The sequence below is a fragment of the Coturnix japonica genome, chromosome 2 (genome assembly GCF_001577835.2).
Source record: "Coturnix japonica isolate 7356 chromosome 2, Coturnix japonica 2.1, whole genome shotgun sequence".
In the NCBI taxonomy this organism is placed as follows: Eukaryota; Metazoa; Chordata; class Aves; order Galliformes; family Phasianidae; genus Coturnix; species Coturnix japonica.
In genome coordinates, this window is record NC_029517.1 from 50902216 (window position 1) to 50921848 (window position 19633).

Here is a 19633-nt window from a genome sequence, read left to right on the forward strand (position 1 = left end):
GGATAACTCAAACGGGTTTTCAGTTAGGCATCTGAAATGGAATCATCACTGTGTCCATTCATCACTGGAATGGGCTGCCCAGGGAGGTGGTGGAGTCACCAACCCTGGGGGTGTTCAAGGAAAGACTGGATGTTGTGCTGAGGGACATGGTTTAGTGGGAGCTATTGGTAATAGGTGAACGGTTGGACTGGATGATCTTTTAGGTCTTTTCCAACCTTGGTGATTCTATGATTCTATCTCATGTGCATTGTATGCATACTTGCCATGATACCCTCACCCATTAAAAAGTACCACACATGTAGCAGTCAGGTTGGGTAGTTAATGGGGCAAACGATCTTAAAAGAAAAAGATGTTCTTTCTAGGACTTGAATGCTTTGAGTGAAACCTCAGTTGTTGTTTCGCTCTATTATGAAGAAATTCTTCATAAGATGCAGAGCAGTGCCACAGGCAGTTTATCTGTACACACCATTTCTCCATTTCAAAGACAGGCTTTAGATTTTACCGGTGCATGGTCCATTGCCAGCAACAGACACGCAAACCCACCAGTGACACTGAACTTAAAAGTGGTAAAAATAAGACACGCTTGAAGAGATATATATTTTTTTAATACAGTTTTCATTTAAAAAATAAAATAGATGAAATTTTAAAATAGGAACGTCAAATTCCAACTGAAATTTTAAAATACTCTTCCATGCTGAAAGCCAGAGTCTGGATGTGAGCCTCATGGAAGCTACACAGAAAGAAAGTTAATCTTTCATATTATTTGTATTGATGTCTTTACTTTCTTGGCTTATGTGACTGTTGGTATTTTTACTAAATTGATCCGAATCCTCACTTTTATTTTCTATTTCCATACCACTGCTTTCCAAAGGACTGTGAGAAGATTCTTCACCCATTTCTGCTTCCATTTTTGTGACTGCATCACATTCTCTATCTTCCACATCCATGTTTTGTTCCGTCTGTGTTGGTCTGCATTGAACTTCCTCCTCTGTTTTACCTTCTGCTTCGCCCTCTTTCCTCTTTGCTTTAAATACTTCGACTCCCATCATCCTCAGGTAATGAAGTCTCTCATTCTTGGGCACAAAGGCACGGAGCGATGTTTTTCCTTGCCAACCACAGAGCACTATAGGACACTGAAGATCATCAGGTTTTCTACAAACAAGCAGTTACTTCTGGTCAAGTAGGAGAAATAATCTTGAAAACAATCTTATTAAAAAAAACTATTAACAATAAATGCAGGTTGTAACTAGTTCTAGAAGAATCATAGAAGAGCTCAGGTTGGAAAGGACCCCAAGGATCATGAATCTCCAACAGCCCTTCCACAGTAGGGCCACCAACCTCCGTATCTAATACTACACCAGGCTATCCAAGGCCCCATCCAACCTGGCCTTGAACACCTCCAGGGACGGGGCATCCACAGCCTCTCTGGGCAGCCTGTTCCAGCACCTCACCACTCCCATAGTGGAAAACTTAAAAGAAGCAAGTACGCTGTTCTTAACTTCAGTATCTATATGTGCAACCCGCTTGTTCAAGCACAAAAGTAAGCAGAAATCGAAACCAAACCAACTTCTCAAGGCCATCCACTGCTACAACACGTAAAATGATTTTCTGGCTCTGACAGGTTTCTAAAACTAATACAAGCAACAATGAGATGAAGTTCATGTTTAGCAAGATCACTCAAAGAGCTTCCTAGGCAACGAGAATGAACAAAGAAAATGTTTATCTTTTTCCTATTTCTTAAAAGAGAAACAAAAACATCACATGCAGCGATGCCGAACATCTGTGGCAGAACAAGCAGCCCTCCTCTATAAAGCTGAACACTGCAACTGTTTTTGAAGGGGCAGGGGCAAAGACAGCCTTAGATCTTATTCTATCTGGCTTTACTGCTGACCCCACTGCATTTCCACTTTTGTTTTTATTCCCGATTCAAAACAAACTGCTGTCCCGACTTTAAAAGTAAGTAAATGGAAAGCTACATATCTACTTACTCAGGGTCTGGCTCATACTTCAGAACTATACTTCCCATTGCTGCAGTACAGGGAGAGAGGAAAAAAACAAAAGGGATGTGTTACTTAATACAAGGTTAGTGTCAAATGACAGAGATTAGAAAAATATTGAAGAAATCAAGTTTTCAGACAGCCATACAGCGTGCCTATAACAGCTGGTTAGCAGTTACCTACATCAATAACAAACTACAAGCACTACCAGTGGTTTGAGGTTTGTTGTTCAAACCATATTACATACAAGACTTACAGAAGCACCTGCCAAAAAAGGTCCCTAAATCAAACAAATCAAGATTGAAAACCACAGTGTATTGATTCACTCAGTAAATGTGACAAGGAATTTTTAAATAAGGTAATATTAGCATATGGCAAATTTCATAAAGTGCTTTTCTCCTATTTTGGATCATCAAACTCAATGTACAAGAACCAGTGATCACGTGAAAATAAAATGAGATAAATAGATAAACTGAAAACTGTCTCAGTTTCTTCAAGCACTCAGCAGAGGAGAAAAGTTCAGTTTAAGTACACATTCCTCCCTATATTGAGAATCAAATACGTGTACCTAAATTGGACACACAGAATCATGAGGAACAATTGCACATGACACCATTTCAGCTGAGCAGCAAACATCCATAAAGAACCTAAAAATCTTTCTTCTGTTATTTCATATTCCCCCTTACAGCGCTGCTGCATAAAGTCACTCATTTGGCAGCTCTTCAGCTCCCTGGAGTTCATAAACCTCAAAAGCTGTGACCAGAAAGAGCTACAATTTCTAGTGGCACATCGGGCTTCAATAATGCTTAATTACCTAATTAATGAGTTTTAGGATAATTTTAAAGGATTCTTCTTGGTGCAAATACAGTTTACACGGAAAGATTTTTGCCTGTTTTTCCATTTTAAACACACTAAACGACGATCATTTTGTCATATCACAGACAGGAAGGCTTACCCATGTCTTTGACTTTCCTCTGTGTTTCACTGCTGAATTTACTTAAGAACGGATTTTCCTGGGTTAGCAGTATTTTAACATCTTCTATGCAGACATTTATAATCCTTGCATGAATGAATGGGTATAGAGTATATATTCCCTGTTCAATAGATAAATATCATTATTTCAAAATGTAGTTTCTACTTAAACGAAGGAAAAAATGTTCAAAACAGCATCTGCTTTAGCCAATACCACAAAATAGCTTTTAAAACATACTGAAAATGCAAATGACTCAATCTGATAAATTCAGGGCCAGCCGTGCTATAAGCTAAAGAGAAAACCAAAGTATCTCCTTTGAAAATACAGTGCTCTGTAATTACCTCTTGTGCTAATCTGAAGGCACATCCAAACTGCTCACCGTCGCTGTTGCGAGACCAGACTTTTATCCCTGTGTTGATAACCTGCAAAAGGCAAAGCCAATAAGCATTATTAAATGGCATAAATTCCAAATTATCACTCTGAACTTTGTTTTTTCTCCATCATTTGACTAAAACCATGAAAAAGGCTGATTTAACATTTGCTCATCTGCACTGGATACTTATTTAAATTCATATGAAAGCCCATTCAAAAGAAAAAGAAATTCCCACTGCCAAAATGTACTCTCTTTCCAGACAATTACTACTCCTTCCCATGTTGAAAACCCCACAGTGAAGAAGAGGTAGGCTTAAAATGAGGGCAGCAACTATTGAGATCTAATTTTAATCAGTGTTTGAGGCAGAATACTCTGCGTGATTCTGGGAAAGTCAATCAAGGGCAGGATTTTAAAAACAAGAGATGCTTAAAATTAGGGTGCTATAAAATCACGGTACCCAAAGCCTTACTGTCTAAATAGTAGGCTTCAGTTTCTTAAGATTCTGTCAGTTATGTAGCCTTTTCCTACATGTGGAATAAAAGTCTAAGTGCCCATCTTGAAGATCTGATGCAAATGTGTACTGAATAGACTTGAATATTCTCATGATTCAACTGCTCAGCTTAACAGTTTTTCAGGCTTGGAAATTACTTTCAAACAATGCTTCCATGTAACAGGGCCATCTAACAATTTAACTCAAGTTATCCATTACTTTTGGTAATCTTTTCAAATCCTCGTACTGGTTCCTAAAATTAAGAGGCTCGTAACTACAGCAGCATCAACATGAACTTCTGAGTATTTGTGAAGATACCTGAAGACCACAGAACATTTCTGGGATGCCAAAAATAATACTGATCTTGGAGATGGATATTTACCTCTCTTGAGATAGTGCTTCATCTCTTTAATAAAGGAGGCAAAGAGAGGAAGACATTCACTCAGAGACAAGTCCTACGTAAGGGCTAATTCTCTATGTAAACAGTTAACTCTGTAATGAAGGTAGGAGGCATCCAGTTGTTAAGATGAACCATACCTTCATCTTCTCGCTGTTGTTGAGGAGCACGTTCCTTAACTCCTTAGAAACCATGTACAGTTGTCTCTTCTTTCCTTCTTGAGTTCGAGTTAATAAATTCATCTTGGGAAATGAAGGGTCCAGTGCATAAAATTTCCTGTGACCATAACACTTGTTTCGATTAACTGAGCAACCAAAAATCACATACTCTAAACACACAGATCAGTGTCTTTCCTTAAGCTACCTCCGCAAACACCTTCAGTTAGTTGACATTAGCTTCAGTACACAAAGATTAGCATTTCAAAGGCTCCTGACATCAGAAATTATTCAATGTCACAGACAGTAAGATGCACTTGAAAGTTTCCAGAGCAAACTATCATCCAAGGCCTAGTGTGCTACCATCATTTAGGAAGAGTTTAAGCATTGAGGTGATGGGCATCTAGTGCAAACACAGAGAACAAGTTTACCTATGACCAACCAGACCCATCTTGTGTGATTAACTGAATTGCTAATATTCCTAAAACTGTTAGGAATCTTACTAGAAAAAAATAAACGTTTTTTTCTTACTGGATAGGAAGGAACAATGGGTCATCTTCAGGGAGAAACACAAAAGGATCTTCTTTAAAACCAAACAACTTCATTTTCTTAGATGGTGGAGGTCTGAAAAGCAAATACCATTGTCAATTTTAATAAAAGTAAGTGATTTAGAACCGGGGCATTGGAATCATTTAATCAACACTTGCCTTTATGAGACTGATAATATGCCAAGCTTAGTACTGACATTTCACTGTTCTTCAGTAAGACAATACTACATACAGTTGACTTTGTAAAATGAGGAAGTGTAAGCAGTTCTTGAGAGCAGAAATCACACAAAGCAGACATTTGTGAGAAACAAACTGTGGAGACAGTTTAAGATCTTTCAAAGGTCAACTTCTGAAAATAGTTTTTTCCTTCCCAGAGAAGAAAGAACTATCAGACTTTTCAAATGCTAATATACAAGGAGGTTATTCTCCTAACTTGCTAAATTACAAGACATAGATGGAAATGTCCAACAACTGACAAAATTCAGTAATTCTTACTGATCCACTTCTAAGAATGCAAAACCAATAGAGCTAAACAATGCTCGGCAATTACAATGCTGTCACAGGACAAATATTTAGACAGTCTCTTACCCGCAAACTCCCTTTTTGCTTTGCTCAGCGTCTGAATTTTGCAGTTCTTGTACTTTCTTAGACTCTTCATCTCCATCATGTGTTGGTTTCTCAGTAGTATCTTCAGAACCGTCATCTGCATTTGCTGCTGTCACTTCAGTATCTCCTGTTTTTTCTGGTGATTTCTGATGAACCTAATTCAAACACAGCATTTGCAAGAAAGCCAAAATAGTACCTAATGAGTAACAGAAGGTATCTACACCTGCTCTTAGCATGCATTTAGTTCTTAACTACTTCTGCGGAAGTGCTTGAGGAGATCTACTTGCTCAAGTCCAGACACAACACAAGGGAGGCTCAGGGGCAACCTTATAGCTCTCAATAACTTCCTGAAGAGAGGTTGTAGTGAGCTGGGGGTTGGCCTCTTCTCTCGTGTAATCGGTGATAGAACTAGAGGGAATGGTTTTAAGCTGCACCAGGGGAGATTCAGGCTGGACATTAGGAAGTATTTCTCAGAAAGGGTAGTCAGGCATTGGAACGCACTGCCCAGGGAGGTGGTGAAGTCACCGACCATGGGAGTGTTCAAGAAATGTTTGGATGTTGTGTTGAGGAATATGATTTAACTAGGAAGTATTGGTAATGGTTGCACTAGATGATCTTCTAGGTCTTTTCCAACCTTGATAATTCTGTGATTCTGTGACAACCACAGGTTGCATTCACCACTAAACATGGCTCTGAACAACTAGTGACCAAAGCTGGTTTTGCACCATTTATAAAATCACGTTCAAATGTCCATAGAGAAGATCAGTTTAAGCTATGATCTGCTGCTTTCTTTCTAGCACTCAAAATAACACACACAGCCTACTGTACACTTCCTGTAACAGTGCTACAGAGTTAAATTTAGAACAGCGTCGACTATGTGGAAGATGTTTGCTTACAAACAAACTTTTCTTCCAATTGTGACATAGGTTTCACTCAGTTCTTCTAATTAAGCAAATCAAACAGAAACAGCTAAAAGGGATTGAGACACAAAGTTTCTCTCAGAACAAACTAAGATCAAACGACTCACATCAACTCACAACGCTGATGGAAGAAAAACAAAACTGACAGCAAGAGATTAAAGTCAAATGGCTGAAGCTGCTGCTGCTGCTCCCAACAGTTGTACATACAATCCCTGCTGCTGACTGTTTAGGTTGGATGTTAGGGGAAGTTCTTCACTAGGAGTGGTTAGGCCCTGGAACAGGCTGCCCAGGGAGGTTGTGGATGCCCCGTCCTTGGAGGTGTTCAAGACCAGGTTGGACGGGGCCCTGGGCAACCTGATCTAGTAAATGTGTATGTTTGGTGGCCCTGCCAGGCTGGGGGGTTGGAACTACACGATCCTTGAGGTCCTTTCCAACCCGGGTCATTCTGTGATTCTGTGACAATTTGCTGGACTCTCACCTGCTAGTGAATCACTCCTGAGCAACCCGTCACAGAGTACAATACATTGAAATCAGAATTAACTTAGAATACAGTAGAAAAAACAGCGTCAGACAGACTAACAGACCGCACACAGCTAAAGGAAGCAACAGCTTTAGCAACCCAATCTATCCAGCTACTGCAATTCTTTCCTAGTCTCGACTTTAATTATGATCTTGCTATTTTGCTAAGAATCATTTTTTGTCCGACATCAGGTTGTAAATTCCAGAAATGTTATTGACAGTTTGCATTTCAGCTCCTTTAAAATAAGTTACCTTAGGTTGGCGCTTATTCCATGGCATTGGAGATTTTTTAATTAACACAGCCACAAAAAAGCCTCCTGTGTTCTGGTGATGTGGCAATATCCTAATGCTAGGAACAAACAACAAAACCATGATTGCAGTGTATTCATCATCAGCTTTCAGACTCTCCTAAAGCATCAGCAGTGTCACGTTTACTTTCAAGGTAAGCTGAAATATCCATATTAGCACTGCACAGATTTAACTTATCAAGGTAGAAACAGGATCTAAAATAGAGCATTGTGACAAAATAACTTGCATCAGTGCCACGCATTCATTTCACCGCTCACATCTTGATCTTTAATGACTCACATCTAAACGCTATTTTTAGAATAGCTATGCAAAATCTTTCATTGAAAATAAGTCACAGTGTTGAAATGTTAATATTTAACACACTTTTCTGGTAATCTGACTACGCATCTCTATTGGTTGCAAAGAATCTGACACGCTGTATTAATATTTATTCCTGGTAAACAGCGTTTGCTGGAATGTAACTATTGCGCACTACTATTACATACAAAGCAACCGAATTATATTTAAACCTGCACAAGCAAAGAGCTGTACTGCAGCACATTCCTAATGTGAACTTCTGATTACAATTTGCCCATGACCATACAAGGTTAAGAAATCAAAACCTCATAAAATCTATCCTGGAAAAAAAACCTTACCAGCGCTCTAGATTCATTGCCTTCAGCTTCTCCTCCTCTTTTATTGGAAACATGGTGGGACGTATTTGTGTTTGTCTACTTGAAGGCACGTCTTTCCACTCTTCAAACCACTGTCCATCTTTCAGCATCACCTTTAAATGAGGAAATACAAATATTACAAAGAACACAGTCACTGTCTGGACAACATCCAGGACTTAGAATGTGCCTATAAATCCACTTTAAGATACATACAACAATACCTTATTGCACTGAAGGTTCAAAGCTTTTAAGGATTCTCATATCCTAAGTGAAAGGTTAGAGGCACCACTTTTGCAGTAGAATATTCTTAAGCAGGAATACCAAAGTGAGCAACAACAGCTGAAAGTTGCTTCAGAACCCTCCGTGCCTGCTTCCATCGCAGACACTACGATGGTAAGAAAGGTCACGTGGGGATGCATTGGGAAAAACATGAAATGAAGGGCCTTTCGTGGTTTTAAGGTAATAATACAGGACACAGGGATGGTGACATCAGGTCTGGAGGGTATGTTGAAGTATTTTCTGGAAGCTAAAACAAGTCCAGAATGATGCTAAATAGCAAGAAAACAGCCCAGTTCCATTTAGTAACTGCTGGGAGCATTAAAAAGAATGTAGTAAGCTCCTCTCTACTGCACATTTAGCCTGTTCTTGTCATAGCAGAACAACGACTAATTGAGATGCAGAGATCAGTTATGGTACCTGAAGTTAAAAAGGTTATTTTCTTCAAAATCCAGAGCTAAATCACTGGAGTCTACTCATCATCCAACCTAAGGACAGAGTACTGAACATCACTCAAACAGAACCTTGTTTTCCTTTGGCTGTTTCCAGAGATTTACAGCGAACACATGCTCAGGAATATTCAATGTAATCACTGAGTCACAGAACTTCCACTGAACAGATGTTTCACCAGGAAACAAAAGACTGTACCCAGTGAAAACAGTACCAAAGCAAGCTAATACGCTGAACGACAAGCTGGCCAATGAGGCTTGAAATAATGTAATAGCAGCAAGTAAAGGACAACTTCCAACAAATTTCATTAGCTTAATTTTTAAAATATATACTACGGAGATTTGTATTTAAATTGTGGTCCTATAAATCTCACTGAGAACAAAAGATACTCTTTGCAATTTCTGTGTACGCATTTTATAGCCCAGTCTCTAGTCCAGAATCACAGAAATCACAGAATGACCCGTGTTGGAAGGGACCTCAAGGATCATGTAGTTCCAACCCCCCTGCCTGGCAGGGCCACCAAACATACACATTTACTAGATCAGGTTGCCCAGGGCCCCGTCCAACCTGGTCTTGAACACCCCCAAGTACGGAGCATCCACAACCTCCCTGGGCAGCCTGTTCCAGGGCCTAACCACTCTCCTAGTGAAGAACTTCCCCCTAACATCCAACCTAAATCTTCCCTCTTTTAACTTAAAACCATTTCCCCTAGTCCTGCTATTGTCAGCCCTCTCAGATTTCTAATGGCAGAGTGTAAGAAAATCTTTACTCTGTGCATCCTGTTCATTAGCCTGCATGCAAATACAAACCTGCAGACCATGCTGTTGCAAGAGACTAGTGAAGCACTGGAGAAAGGCATAACAAACATTGGTATTGCAAAAGCACAGATTCATAAGCCAAATTTAATCAGAGGATCCTACTACCAGGATGGCTTTCTACCTCTTGATTATACTCTTAAGTGGAAGCTGAAGAAGCTTTGGGCTTATTTGTTCCTCCCTACTAATCTGGAAACAGACAAGCCCTGGAGAAAAATACAGGATTTCTATTAATATACTAAGATTACTCACACCACTGCAGTTTTTGTAGGTTATTTCCATACGGTGTTTAACAACTTTTACTTCCAAATGGTTCAAATGGACCAGATAAACAACAGAAATATCCAAGTTACAGACAGTAAATTCAGAGAAGGCAGGCTAAGTTAAAAGTGGCTGAAATGATGGTGCCATCTACAGGCCATGAGCTGAATGCAGTCAGAAAGGGAATATGTTTAAAGCGGAGGCGATAGAACCAAGAAAGGTATAGGAAAATGAGAGCCAATGAGGAGAGAGGCACTTAACATTGGAAAGATTTTTTCACCCTCTTCTTTAATACCACATAGTCTAAAATTCTAAACAGTAAGTTACTAATGTTATCTCAGGTCGATCTAATCCCTTGGAATTCTACTCCAACACACACAAAGAATGTCACAGAAATACCGTATAAAAGTACCTTCCATTTTGTAATTCCTGGCATCCTCTTCAAACCTGGCAACTCTGAAGAGACATCAGCAAGTTCTAAGGCACCTGAAATCTCACAGAAACAAATGCATATATATAAATATATATACACACATACACCAGAATTTGAAAGTTGTGCTCCTAACTTTAACTTTTATAAAAAGGATTTTCCTTAAAGATTTCAGATCATCGCTTTTCATGACTTCAGAGGAACAAAATATAATGAAATCACTACAGTGCAAACTGACAAGAAAGATGCTAAGAGCCACTCATTCCAACTACAGAAGTTCATAACCCTACAGATTAACGAAGAACCCATGGTTAGGTGCTTTTTCTATCAGCTGCGTAGAGTAGTTCTCCACAGTCTGTACCATTAAATGTCACTGTTCCAGGCAGCACTGCCATTGAACAGCTTTTATTTTCACTTAGTATTTCAATTTACTGAACTGGTTAAGGATTTCTCAGAGGAGTACTCTTTTACAAAGACTTAAGCCTTAGAAAACGCACAGCATGTTCTGATTCTATGGACTTATATACTTAATGCATTTCAATGTGACTGGAAAAAATACCAATCAACCTAAGTCCTGACAGAATTACATAAAAACTGACTAGTGAGGAGCAACCGTAACATGTCACTTTTGAGATTCTGAATGGTTATTTAAACATTAGGAATACTTCTCCTCATGTTTTACACAATTTTACCATCCCTTCTAGAAGAGGTAAAGATTCACTCTTACAGTAGCTAGTTCTATGTGACAAGAGAAGCAACTCTTTTAAATGAGTGAGAAAAATTATATAGGTATGCATATTCCAAAAGGTCAAGTTGAATCAGTTCTAGAATGTCATCTGTGTATTTCCTCTGGATGTCGACTACTTACAGCATGACTTCAGCTGATGCCTCAAGATGACATCAGATCAATCAGGCATTAAAATCAAGTGTCAGAAGCACTACAATTTCCAGCAGAGAAACAGGGTACAAAAGTGCATTTTCCTTTTTCCCTACGGAGAAAGGAATCACTAATTTGCTACATAAGTAGCAATACTACAATAGGTAATCAGTTAAGACAGAAGAACCAACAAAACTTCTGGACTGACCTAAGAAAACTCTTCATGTCTAACACTCGAAGCACTAGGGATAACACGTTCATTCACTGGAACACCTAAATAAGCTTCAAAACACCTGTACTGAGCAGATATGGGATCCATATACCAAAGTGCAATAGCACAGTTAAGACCCTTAGTTCCAAGTATTGCATTTCTCCCAAACACTGCAGTGGATGGCCTATGTCCATCCACTGGACACACTGGACATCCATACTGGTTTATGCTGTAGCCAAAACAGTCCTTACCACTTTCTAGTCTCGTCGTTATTAAACATTTTACTCCTGTCTGACTCAGCCCTCACATGTTCCCCATGTAGAAACAGATCCAAGGAAACTACCCTTAACAAAAATGGCCATTTAATTTCTACTCAAAAGACAATCCCTAATTATCTCCATATATTTCAGCTGAAATTCCATACATATTCTGTGAACAGTACAGGGATTAGCACAAATAAAATATTACACAGAAGAGACTGCTCTACTTCCACAACTATTTCAACTCCCGTTACACTACAGCTGCTTCTGCACTGCACATGGCTCAACTTAATATGCTGGTGACAAATGAATCCAGTTAGATGTCTCCAAACTTCAAGTTATGGACTCCAAAAAAGTGTCCTTTAGCTGAAGATCAGACACACGGGCCAAAATTACAACAAGCCAACGCCATGCAGCTCAACTTTTCCTCCACTGATTACTTCAAACAATGGAGTCATAACAGCAAAGTAATTATGCCTACATCTGTAGGCCAAAACTGCACAAAACCCATGAGCATAAAGACACTTAAGTTAATGCGCTACTAACATGTGAGAGAAAGGATGCTAAATATAATAAACTCCTTAAGGAGAGTCTGGGGTTTTTACTCCTATGGGCTACAGAAATGAGGCTCCATGTTGTGTATCCCAAGGAAATAAGAATGTGAGGCAACAACCCCAACCAGTGGAATCAATTAATAAAAGACAGGTAACAGCCTGAGTTCTATTGCTTGTTTGTTTGTTTTAAATCACTAAAAAACTTCCTCAGGTTTTATACTGGCAGCTGATTTACTTTCTAGAAGGCTGCTCATATCAAACCCAATTAAATCTAACACACAAAAATGCTGCTGTTTTACATACTCGGAGTACACTACCTACAGAATCCCAGCTGAAAAAAATAACATATTTCCTATGTTATCTCACCTTGACTCTTTTCCAGCAGAGATGCAATCACAGCTTCATTTTCGATAGGATTCAACGAACACGTAGAATATACCATTCTCCCACCTTCTGCCAGCTGTTCAACGCCACGGGTTGCAATTCTTAGCTGCAATCTAAAAGAACAACCTCAGTCTAACAAGGTATAATTGAAGAACCAGAAACATTTCTCATTAAGTCTGCCACAGCTGAAGTTATACTACAAACACGCAGATCTCCATGGACTACAAAGTCAGCACATACCAAGCTCAACAGCTGTCACCAGTACACCAATTAAAACCAGTTTTAAACTGTCAGCTATCTCTATACTGCAAACACACTCACAATTACACCTGTTAAAAGAGCAATTAGTCAAACACCCGCACTACTGCATGGTAAGCTTTAACATGACATTCTGTTATCGGATCCACCTAGTGCTCCATCAAGTTTATTATAAAGCATACAACACTAGAAAAATAACCACCCAAGCCCTTATTTTCTCATAAATCTGGAATTAAAATGAAGAATAATCTAACTGTTTCAAGTACTACAAGCAACAGAGTTTAAGTAACATTGGCCTTCAGTGGAAAGTATCGCTGACCTGGATAACCTTACAACTAAAACAAACCCTGTAATTACAATAGAGTTACTCAGCGATAACACCTCATCACTGAATCATTGACTGACTGTACTCCCAGCTTGCAACAAAGACAAATAAAATATTCTCAGCTCTTCAACTGTCTTTTAATTAACACTTTTTTATTTACCATGCACCTGTACTCACCTTCAATTAACACAAGCCAGTCTTAGGTAACTAAAACTATGTAAGAATCCAGTCTTAGGTAACTAAAACCATGTAAGAACCCTAAAATTTTAGAAGACTTAAAACACTACTATTAAATTTTACAAGTCTCTGTGATTACGTCAGTTATTTTCTAACAGTGTTTCACCTGCCTAAACATTACCAATCCTGTTCGACTGACCTGTTCCCTACTCTGTCATCTACTCTGTACAGAATGAATCCACTGAATATCAATGTGGCATATTCATAAAAATACAAGAGATTTAGATTCCCACACTTCACTGGAGGTTGGCCTCACACTTGAAATACTAAAACTTTTCTCAGAATAACGTATGAACTCTTGATTAGATGAAAATTAAAAATCCTTTGTCATATACTAACATACAAATGTACGCTAGTACGTAAAAGAAGGGGGAAAAGGAGGAGTAGAAATGAAAGACAAGAGCTGTACAATAAGCATTTTTACCCATGGAGCTGCAAACTGTTTTGTGTTGTCCACTTCTTCCATACATCAATGTTTTTCCTCATGGTTCCATCTCCACTAGAAATGAAGTTGAGAACGTATTTGTTATTTGTGGGTAAAATTTATTCCATATCCAAGGGACTTACAGTTGAAAGAGTTAACACTCCTCTCCACAGTAACCAATTCCCATACGTTGTACTTTCATTTCTACGCTATCTTCGTTTTTCAGAATGACAAATCTAAGTTGAAAATTTTTAATGCTGAAACTAACCACATTTAAGTATCACTTGAAATGAAAGAAAGTCTCCTTGATGTGGTTTTCCCTTACCTGAGACAGTTAAAGAGATTCAGCTCTTTTGGAAGTCAGTGTGCAGCTTAACACAGAATCACAGAATGACCCGGGTTGGAAGAGACCTCAAGGATCATGTGGTTCCAACCCCCCTGCCTGGCAGGGCCACCAAACATACACCTTTACTACATCAGGTTGCCCAGGGCCCCGTCCAACCTGGCCTTGAACACCTCCAAGGATGGGGCATCCACAACCTCCCTGGGCAGCCTGTTCCAGGGCCTAACCACTCTGCTAGTGAAGAACTTCCCCCTAACATCCAACCTAAATCTTCCCTCTTTTAACTTAAAACCATTTCACCATGTCCTGCTATTGTCAGCCCTTTCAAAGAGTTTACTCCCCTCATGGGTGTAAGTTCCCTTCAGGTACTGAAAGGCTGCAATGAGGTCACCCTGCAACCTTCGCTTCTCCAGGCTGAACAAACCCAACACCACACTCAGTAACACAAAAATTCTAGTATGTGGAGGCACAAGATACCTGCAGGGAACGTCACACAAAATCCTGTCATAGAAGAGGATCTCTTTTCTTCCATCCACATCTATTTGGAGGTTAGGGATACTGGAGGCATCGTGATTTACCACCATGATACAAGGACTGTTTAATCTTTTAGCCTGATGAACCAGTAAGTAGCAGCGCTTGTTGTCAACATCATTAGCAATTACAAAACCCTCTGTGAACATAAAACAGTAGAAAAAAAAAACTTTAGTATTTAACAGTCAAATAATATACACGGTTTATCGCTTATCTTCACATTCATGCAAATCTTTTACCAGACAGTTTTATTTAGGAAACTATTTATGAACAGAGAACACCTTCCTGAATGTAAATTAAACGTGGTGAGGTTTAATAATCATGACCAAGATTGTTGGGGTGCTAAATTGTCTTTGCAAGGATTTATGAATGCATACAGTAGTTCTGAGAAGATAGAGTGTTCTAGAATAGCTGAGTTAGGCCTGTAGGTTAAGAGTTAGTGGGCGGGGGGTTTAGGTAGGTGTGTGTATAGGTTCTCTCGCGTGCATTGGGTTTTGCGTAGCAGGTGTACATGTCTGTGCGGGATTTAGGATGGTATAAAGGAGTGTGACGCAGCACTAAATTGAGAGAAGACATCATGGCATCCATGTTTGTGTCTCTCTCCCCTGGACAGTCGAGGTCCCGGGACAAGTTGGGTTAATTGGCGGATACGTCACAAGATACTCTCAAGATTTCTAACTTCCACACGGCTGAAAAGACACAGATAAAGGTCCTTCCACTTTTCATTCTCTTGGAACAGAGGTAAAACCTTCACTGGCACTGAAGACGACCTCTGTACATCAGAAGTATAATGCAGAAAGAACCCAGTCCCAACCTCACCATTTCTATGGATAGTATTTTCTGTGAACATCTAATTAAATGGAACTATTTGGAAGTTAAAGCCTGAAGCAGCTTAAGCCAAGTGTTTGCAGGAAACCACCAAACACAGAGGCTAATAGGACACCACCTGCTAAATACACTTTATATACATAAACTAAGCTGTGATTGCATCTACTATAGTCTGGATTGTGAAGATGCACAATCCATCTCTCTCCTTCAAGCCAAAGAAGCCCACGGAAGTTTCAAGGACGAGACAGAGGTACTTCCCATCTCATGTAATTCACCAAACTATGGAATTCAGTAGGTAGGTAAATGCAGCTGATTTCTGGGATATTCACAGAATCTCGGAATTATCAAGGTTGGAAAAGACCTAGAAGATCATCTAGTCCAACCATTACCAATACTTCCCAGCTAAATCATGTTCCTCAACACAACATCCAATCGTTTCTTGAACACTCCCATGGTCAGTGACTCCACCACCTCCCTGGGCAGTGCATTCCAATGCCTGACTACCCTTTCCGAGAAGTAATACTTCCTAATGTCCAGCCTGAGTCTCCCCTGGTGCAGCTTAAAACCATTCCCCCTAGTCCTATCACGAGAGAAGAGGCCAACGCCCAGCTCACAACAACCTCCCTTCAGGAAGTTATAGAGTGCAAAGGAAGTTATAGAGAGAAAATATTAAAGGTAACCTACAGGGAAAATTAAAATAAAATAAAATAAAATAAAATAAAATAAAATAAAATAAAATAAAATAAAATAAAATAAAATTTGAAGTCCCAAAGGTTTTCAATAGTTTGTCCAAACTTACTGGGAAAAGGAACATTCATGTCCGCGTGCAGCATTTCAATGAGTTGTGCAGTCTTAGATCCAGGTGCAGCACACATATCTAGAATCTACAAACACAAACGGTTAAAAACAAACAAACAAACAAACCAAGAAGCCCTGCCTGCTATGGACTTAAAAAATGTATTGTGTTCTTGTTTAAGCAGAATAATTATGATTCCTGAGGACACTGATGGTAAAAAAAAAAACAAAAAACCTACCATAAAACAAACAATGGGAAGTACAGTTCTGCCCTTTAAATTCACCAAGGAATGCAGCTTTACCTCAAGGGGCTAAAATAAACACAAATACATTCATAGCTGTTTGAGTGGGTCCTGAGAAGGACCACAAGGATGATCAGAGCACTAGAACACCTCTCCTATGAAGAAAGGTTGAGGGAGTTCGGCTTGTTTAGCTTGGAGAAGGCAGTGGGGAGAGCTCACAGAGGCCTTCTGTTACTTGGAGGGTGCTTATAAGCAGAAGGTGGATTGACTTTTTATATGGTCTGGTAGAGACAGGACAAGAGGGAAATTACTTCTAACTAAAAAAGAGGAGATTTAGGTTAGATGTTAAGGGTAAATTCTTTACCCAGATGGTGGTGAGACACTGGCACAGGTTGTCCCGAGAAGCTGCAAATATCCCATCCCTAAAGGCATTCAAGTCCAGGCCAGACAGGACCCTGGACAGTGCCTCCGGTGGCGCAGTGGTAGGAATGCTGCATTGCAACACCAGGGCCAGGGTTCTAATCCCCCCTGTGGTGCAAGTGGTAGAAGTGCCGCTCTGCTACACAGGAGGCTCAAATCCTGGGGGTTGGACTCAATGATCTCTAAGGTCCCTTCCAACACGCACGAGACTGTAAGACAGCCTGAACTTGAGGTTGGAAACCCTAACCAAGGCAGGGAGGTTGGAACTAATGATCTTTAGGGTCCCCTCCAACCTAAGCTGCAGACTCCCTAGAGAATGCACAAAACATACCAGCATGGAACACCAGCACTGCCACTGTAGTTTCCAGCTGATGAAGCAATATTCCACAAAGACACCGCATCGTGTTTCTTAGTTACCTTGTGATCAGGATTAATGTTAAGCAGCAGAGGTGGGATCATACTGACAGCCTCCTGACGACTGATGTTTCCCTTAAAATGAGAAAGAACAAAATCATTTGACAGGAGAAAGCATTTCTTTTGAAACAGATTTTTATAAACTCTGTGAATGAAAATAATTAAACAGTCAAAAATAGTTACAAACTTAGGGTTAAAGTTTGTTAGCACATAATATTATCTCATCAAAATGATGCTTCTGAGAATTTCAGATTTATTCCACCTGCATTAGTTCTACAGATCTACTTTCTGCTCAGATGAAATCAGAAACTGACTTACAACAAGAGAGAAAACATCCATTACTAAAGAGAACTTTTTGTAACATACACATACGCAGCTTTTACCACACTCAAACACCCATCTTTTTAATGAGCAATAGTTATAAGTCAGGGCTGTTCACTTTGGAAAAGGATCTGGGCAAGTCTCTCAGTATCTAAAAGGCAGCCATAAGAAAGAAGGGACAGACTCTTTAGCATGGTCTGTCGGGTCAGAACAAAAAGAAATTATTCCAAACTGAAAAATGGGAGAAGCAGATTAGATATAAGGGAAAAGCTTTTTGGTGAGGCAATAAAACTGGCTTTCCAGTGAGGTGGCTGAAGCCCCTTTCCGAAAGACACATTAAGGTCAGGCTGGACAGGGCCCTGAGCAACCCAATCTAGCTGTAGGTGTCCCTGTTTATTGCAGGGGAGTTGGACTAGGTGATGCTTTAGGGATCCTTCTCTCTCAAACAACTGTTATTCCAGAGGCGTGTGTTTTCACATTCCCAAACCAATAAAAGGGTTGCTGGTTGAGGAGGAACATTCATAACTGTAGTTCTGTAGTGGAAGTACAGGATGAATCACAGTCAACAGCAACAAAAAAACCCACTTTTCCTGAGCTAGCCAGTTTTTGATGGGTATCATCACAGTATCACAGTCTGGTGCGGGTTGGAAGAGACCTTAGAGATCATCAAGTCCAACCCCTGGGATTCAAGCCCCTGTGTAGCAGAGCGGCACTTCTACCACTTGCACCACAGGGGATTCGAACCCAAGCCTCCGGTGTTGCAAAGCAGCATTCCTACTACTGCGCCATCGGGGCACACTACCACCCGGGGTACCACTGCAATAGTGCACTGAAATAAAATTTTTGCCTGTAGTGCAATAGAAGTACCAAGATCTGAACTTACACACTCTGTCTCGCTAACCAGAAACTGATGAAACCTCTCCAGCTGCGGTGATTTACGTAAGATTTTTCTACTCAGGTTGGTGTGCCACGCTAACTCCTCCGGATACCTGCAGGAGGGAAGGGGAAACAAAAAGCAAAAGGGCGCAGACCAGCCTGTCCCAGTGGATGCAGAGGGCCTGCAGGGTGCTCAGACTTACCAGCTCAGCGCCTGTGGCATTTCCACCTTCTGTCCGTCGACCTCCAGGTGCTGCAGCTCGCGGAAGTACTTCTCCTTCAGGCAGTGCAGGATCTCCCTGGCATGGCTGCAATGCACAGCGGTGCCTCAGAGGCCTCTCCCGGTGCTGCCTGTCCCTCCCCCCGGCCCCGCTCACCTCTTATAGCCGGTGATGCGCAGCGTGGCGGGCAGCGGCTCCCTCAGTGCCGCCATGAAGTCGTCCCACTCCCCGTCGGGCACGATCCGCTGCTCCCGGTAATAGCGCTCGAATAACTCATTTTCCTTCACGATCTCGGGGTAACCACCGGCCCAGCCCTGCAACGCACGGCCCGTCACAGAATCACACAGAATCACAGAATGACCCGGGTTGGAAGGGACCTCAAGGATCATGTAGTTCCAACCCCCTGCCTGGCAGGGCCACCAAACATACACCTTTACTAGATCAGGTTGCCCAGGGCCCCGTCCAACCTGGCCTTGAACACCTCCAAGGACGGGGCATCCACAACCTCCCTGGGCAGCCTGTTCCAGGGCCGAACCACTCTCCTAGTGAAGAACTTCCCCCTAACATCCAACCTAAATCTTCCCTCTTTTAACTTCAAACCATTTCCCCGTGTCCTGCTATTGCCATCCCTAACCCGTCAGCACGCCGGCCCCGCCGCGGCCCGTTCCGCTCCCTCCCCGCCTCTCACCGCTTGGTCCCCGCCGCCTCCGTTCCTCTCCCGACGCTGTTGGGGCTGTAGCTGCCGCCGGCGATCCCGCGCCCGGCGGCCCATGTTGATCAGTCTCCTGCACAGCCCCGCCGTGCGAGCGGCGGCTCCGGTGTCTGTCAGCGCCGAGTCTGTGGTGCGCCCACAGCACCACGCGCGCCCGCGATCAACGCGCATGCGCGGGCTCCACCCCTCCCGCTCCTTCCGGGCCAGCCCACTTCCGCTCACGGGAAC

At 41.2% G+C, this 19633-nt stretch overlaps 1 protein-coding gene across 2 annotated transcripts; it reads right to left on the bottom strand.

Annotated features, from left to right (window-relative positions):
* Positions 1 to 583: 583 nt before the first annotated feature.
* On the bottom strand, positions 584 to 19588 carry NSUN2 (NOP2/Sun RNA methyltransferase 2). Of its 2 annotated transcripts, XM_015854371.2 has the most exons (19): positions 19382 to 19587; positions 18850 to 19007; positions 18676 to 18780; positions 18480 to 18585; positions 17279 to 17350; positions 16204 to 16288; positions 14523 to 14715; positions 13703 to 13777; positions 12441 to 12571; positions 10155 to 10228; positions 7923 to 8053; positions 7231 to 7327; positions 5522 to 5694; positions 4917 to 5009; positions 4371 to 4506; positions 3312 to 3392; positions 2953 to 3091; positions 1989 to 2028; positions 584 to 1152 (listed from the first exon to the last, which is right to left on the bottom strand). In XM_015854371.2, exons 1-19 carry the CDS (start codon positions 19574 to 19576, stop codon positions 747 to 749), a joined length of 2490 nt encoding a protein of 829 aa, XP_015709857.1. In that variant the 5' UTR covers positions 19577 to 19587; the 3' UTR covers positions 584 to 746. The 2 variants fall into 2 exon arrangements, with proteins under 2 accessions (XP_015709857.1, XP_032298353.1); XM_032442462.1 differs by lacking the exons at positions 7231 to 7327; positions 7923 to 8053 and having other exon boundaries at positions 19382 to 19588.
* Positions 19589 to 19633: the final 45 nt, after the last annotated feature.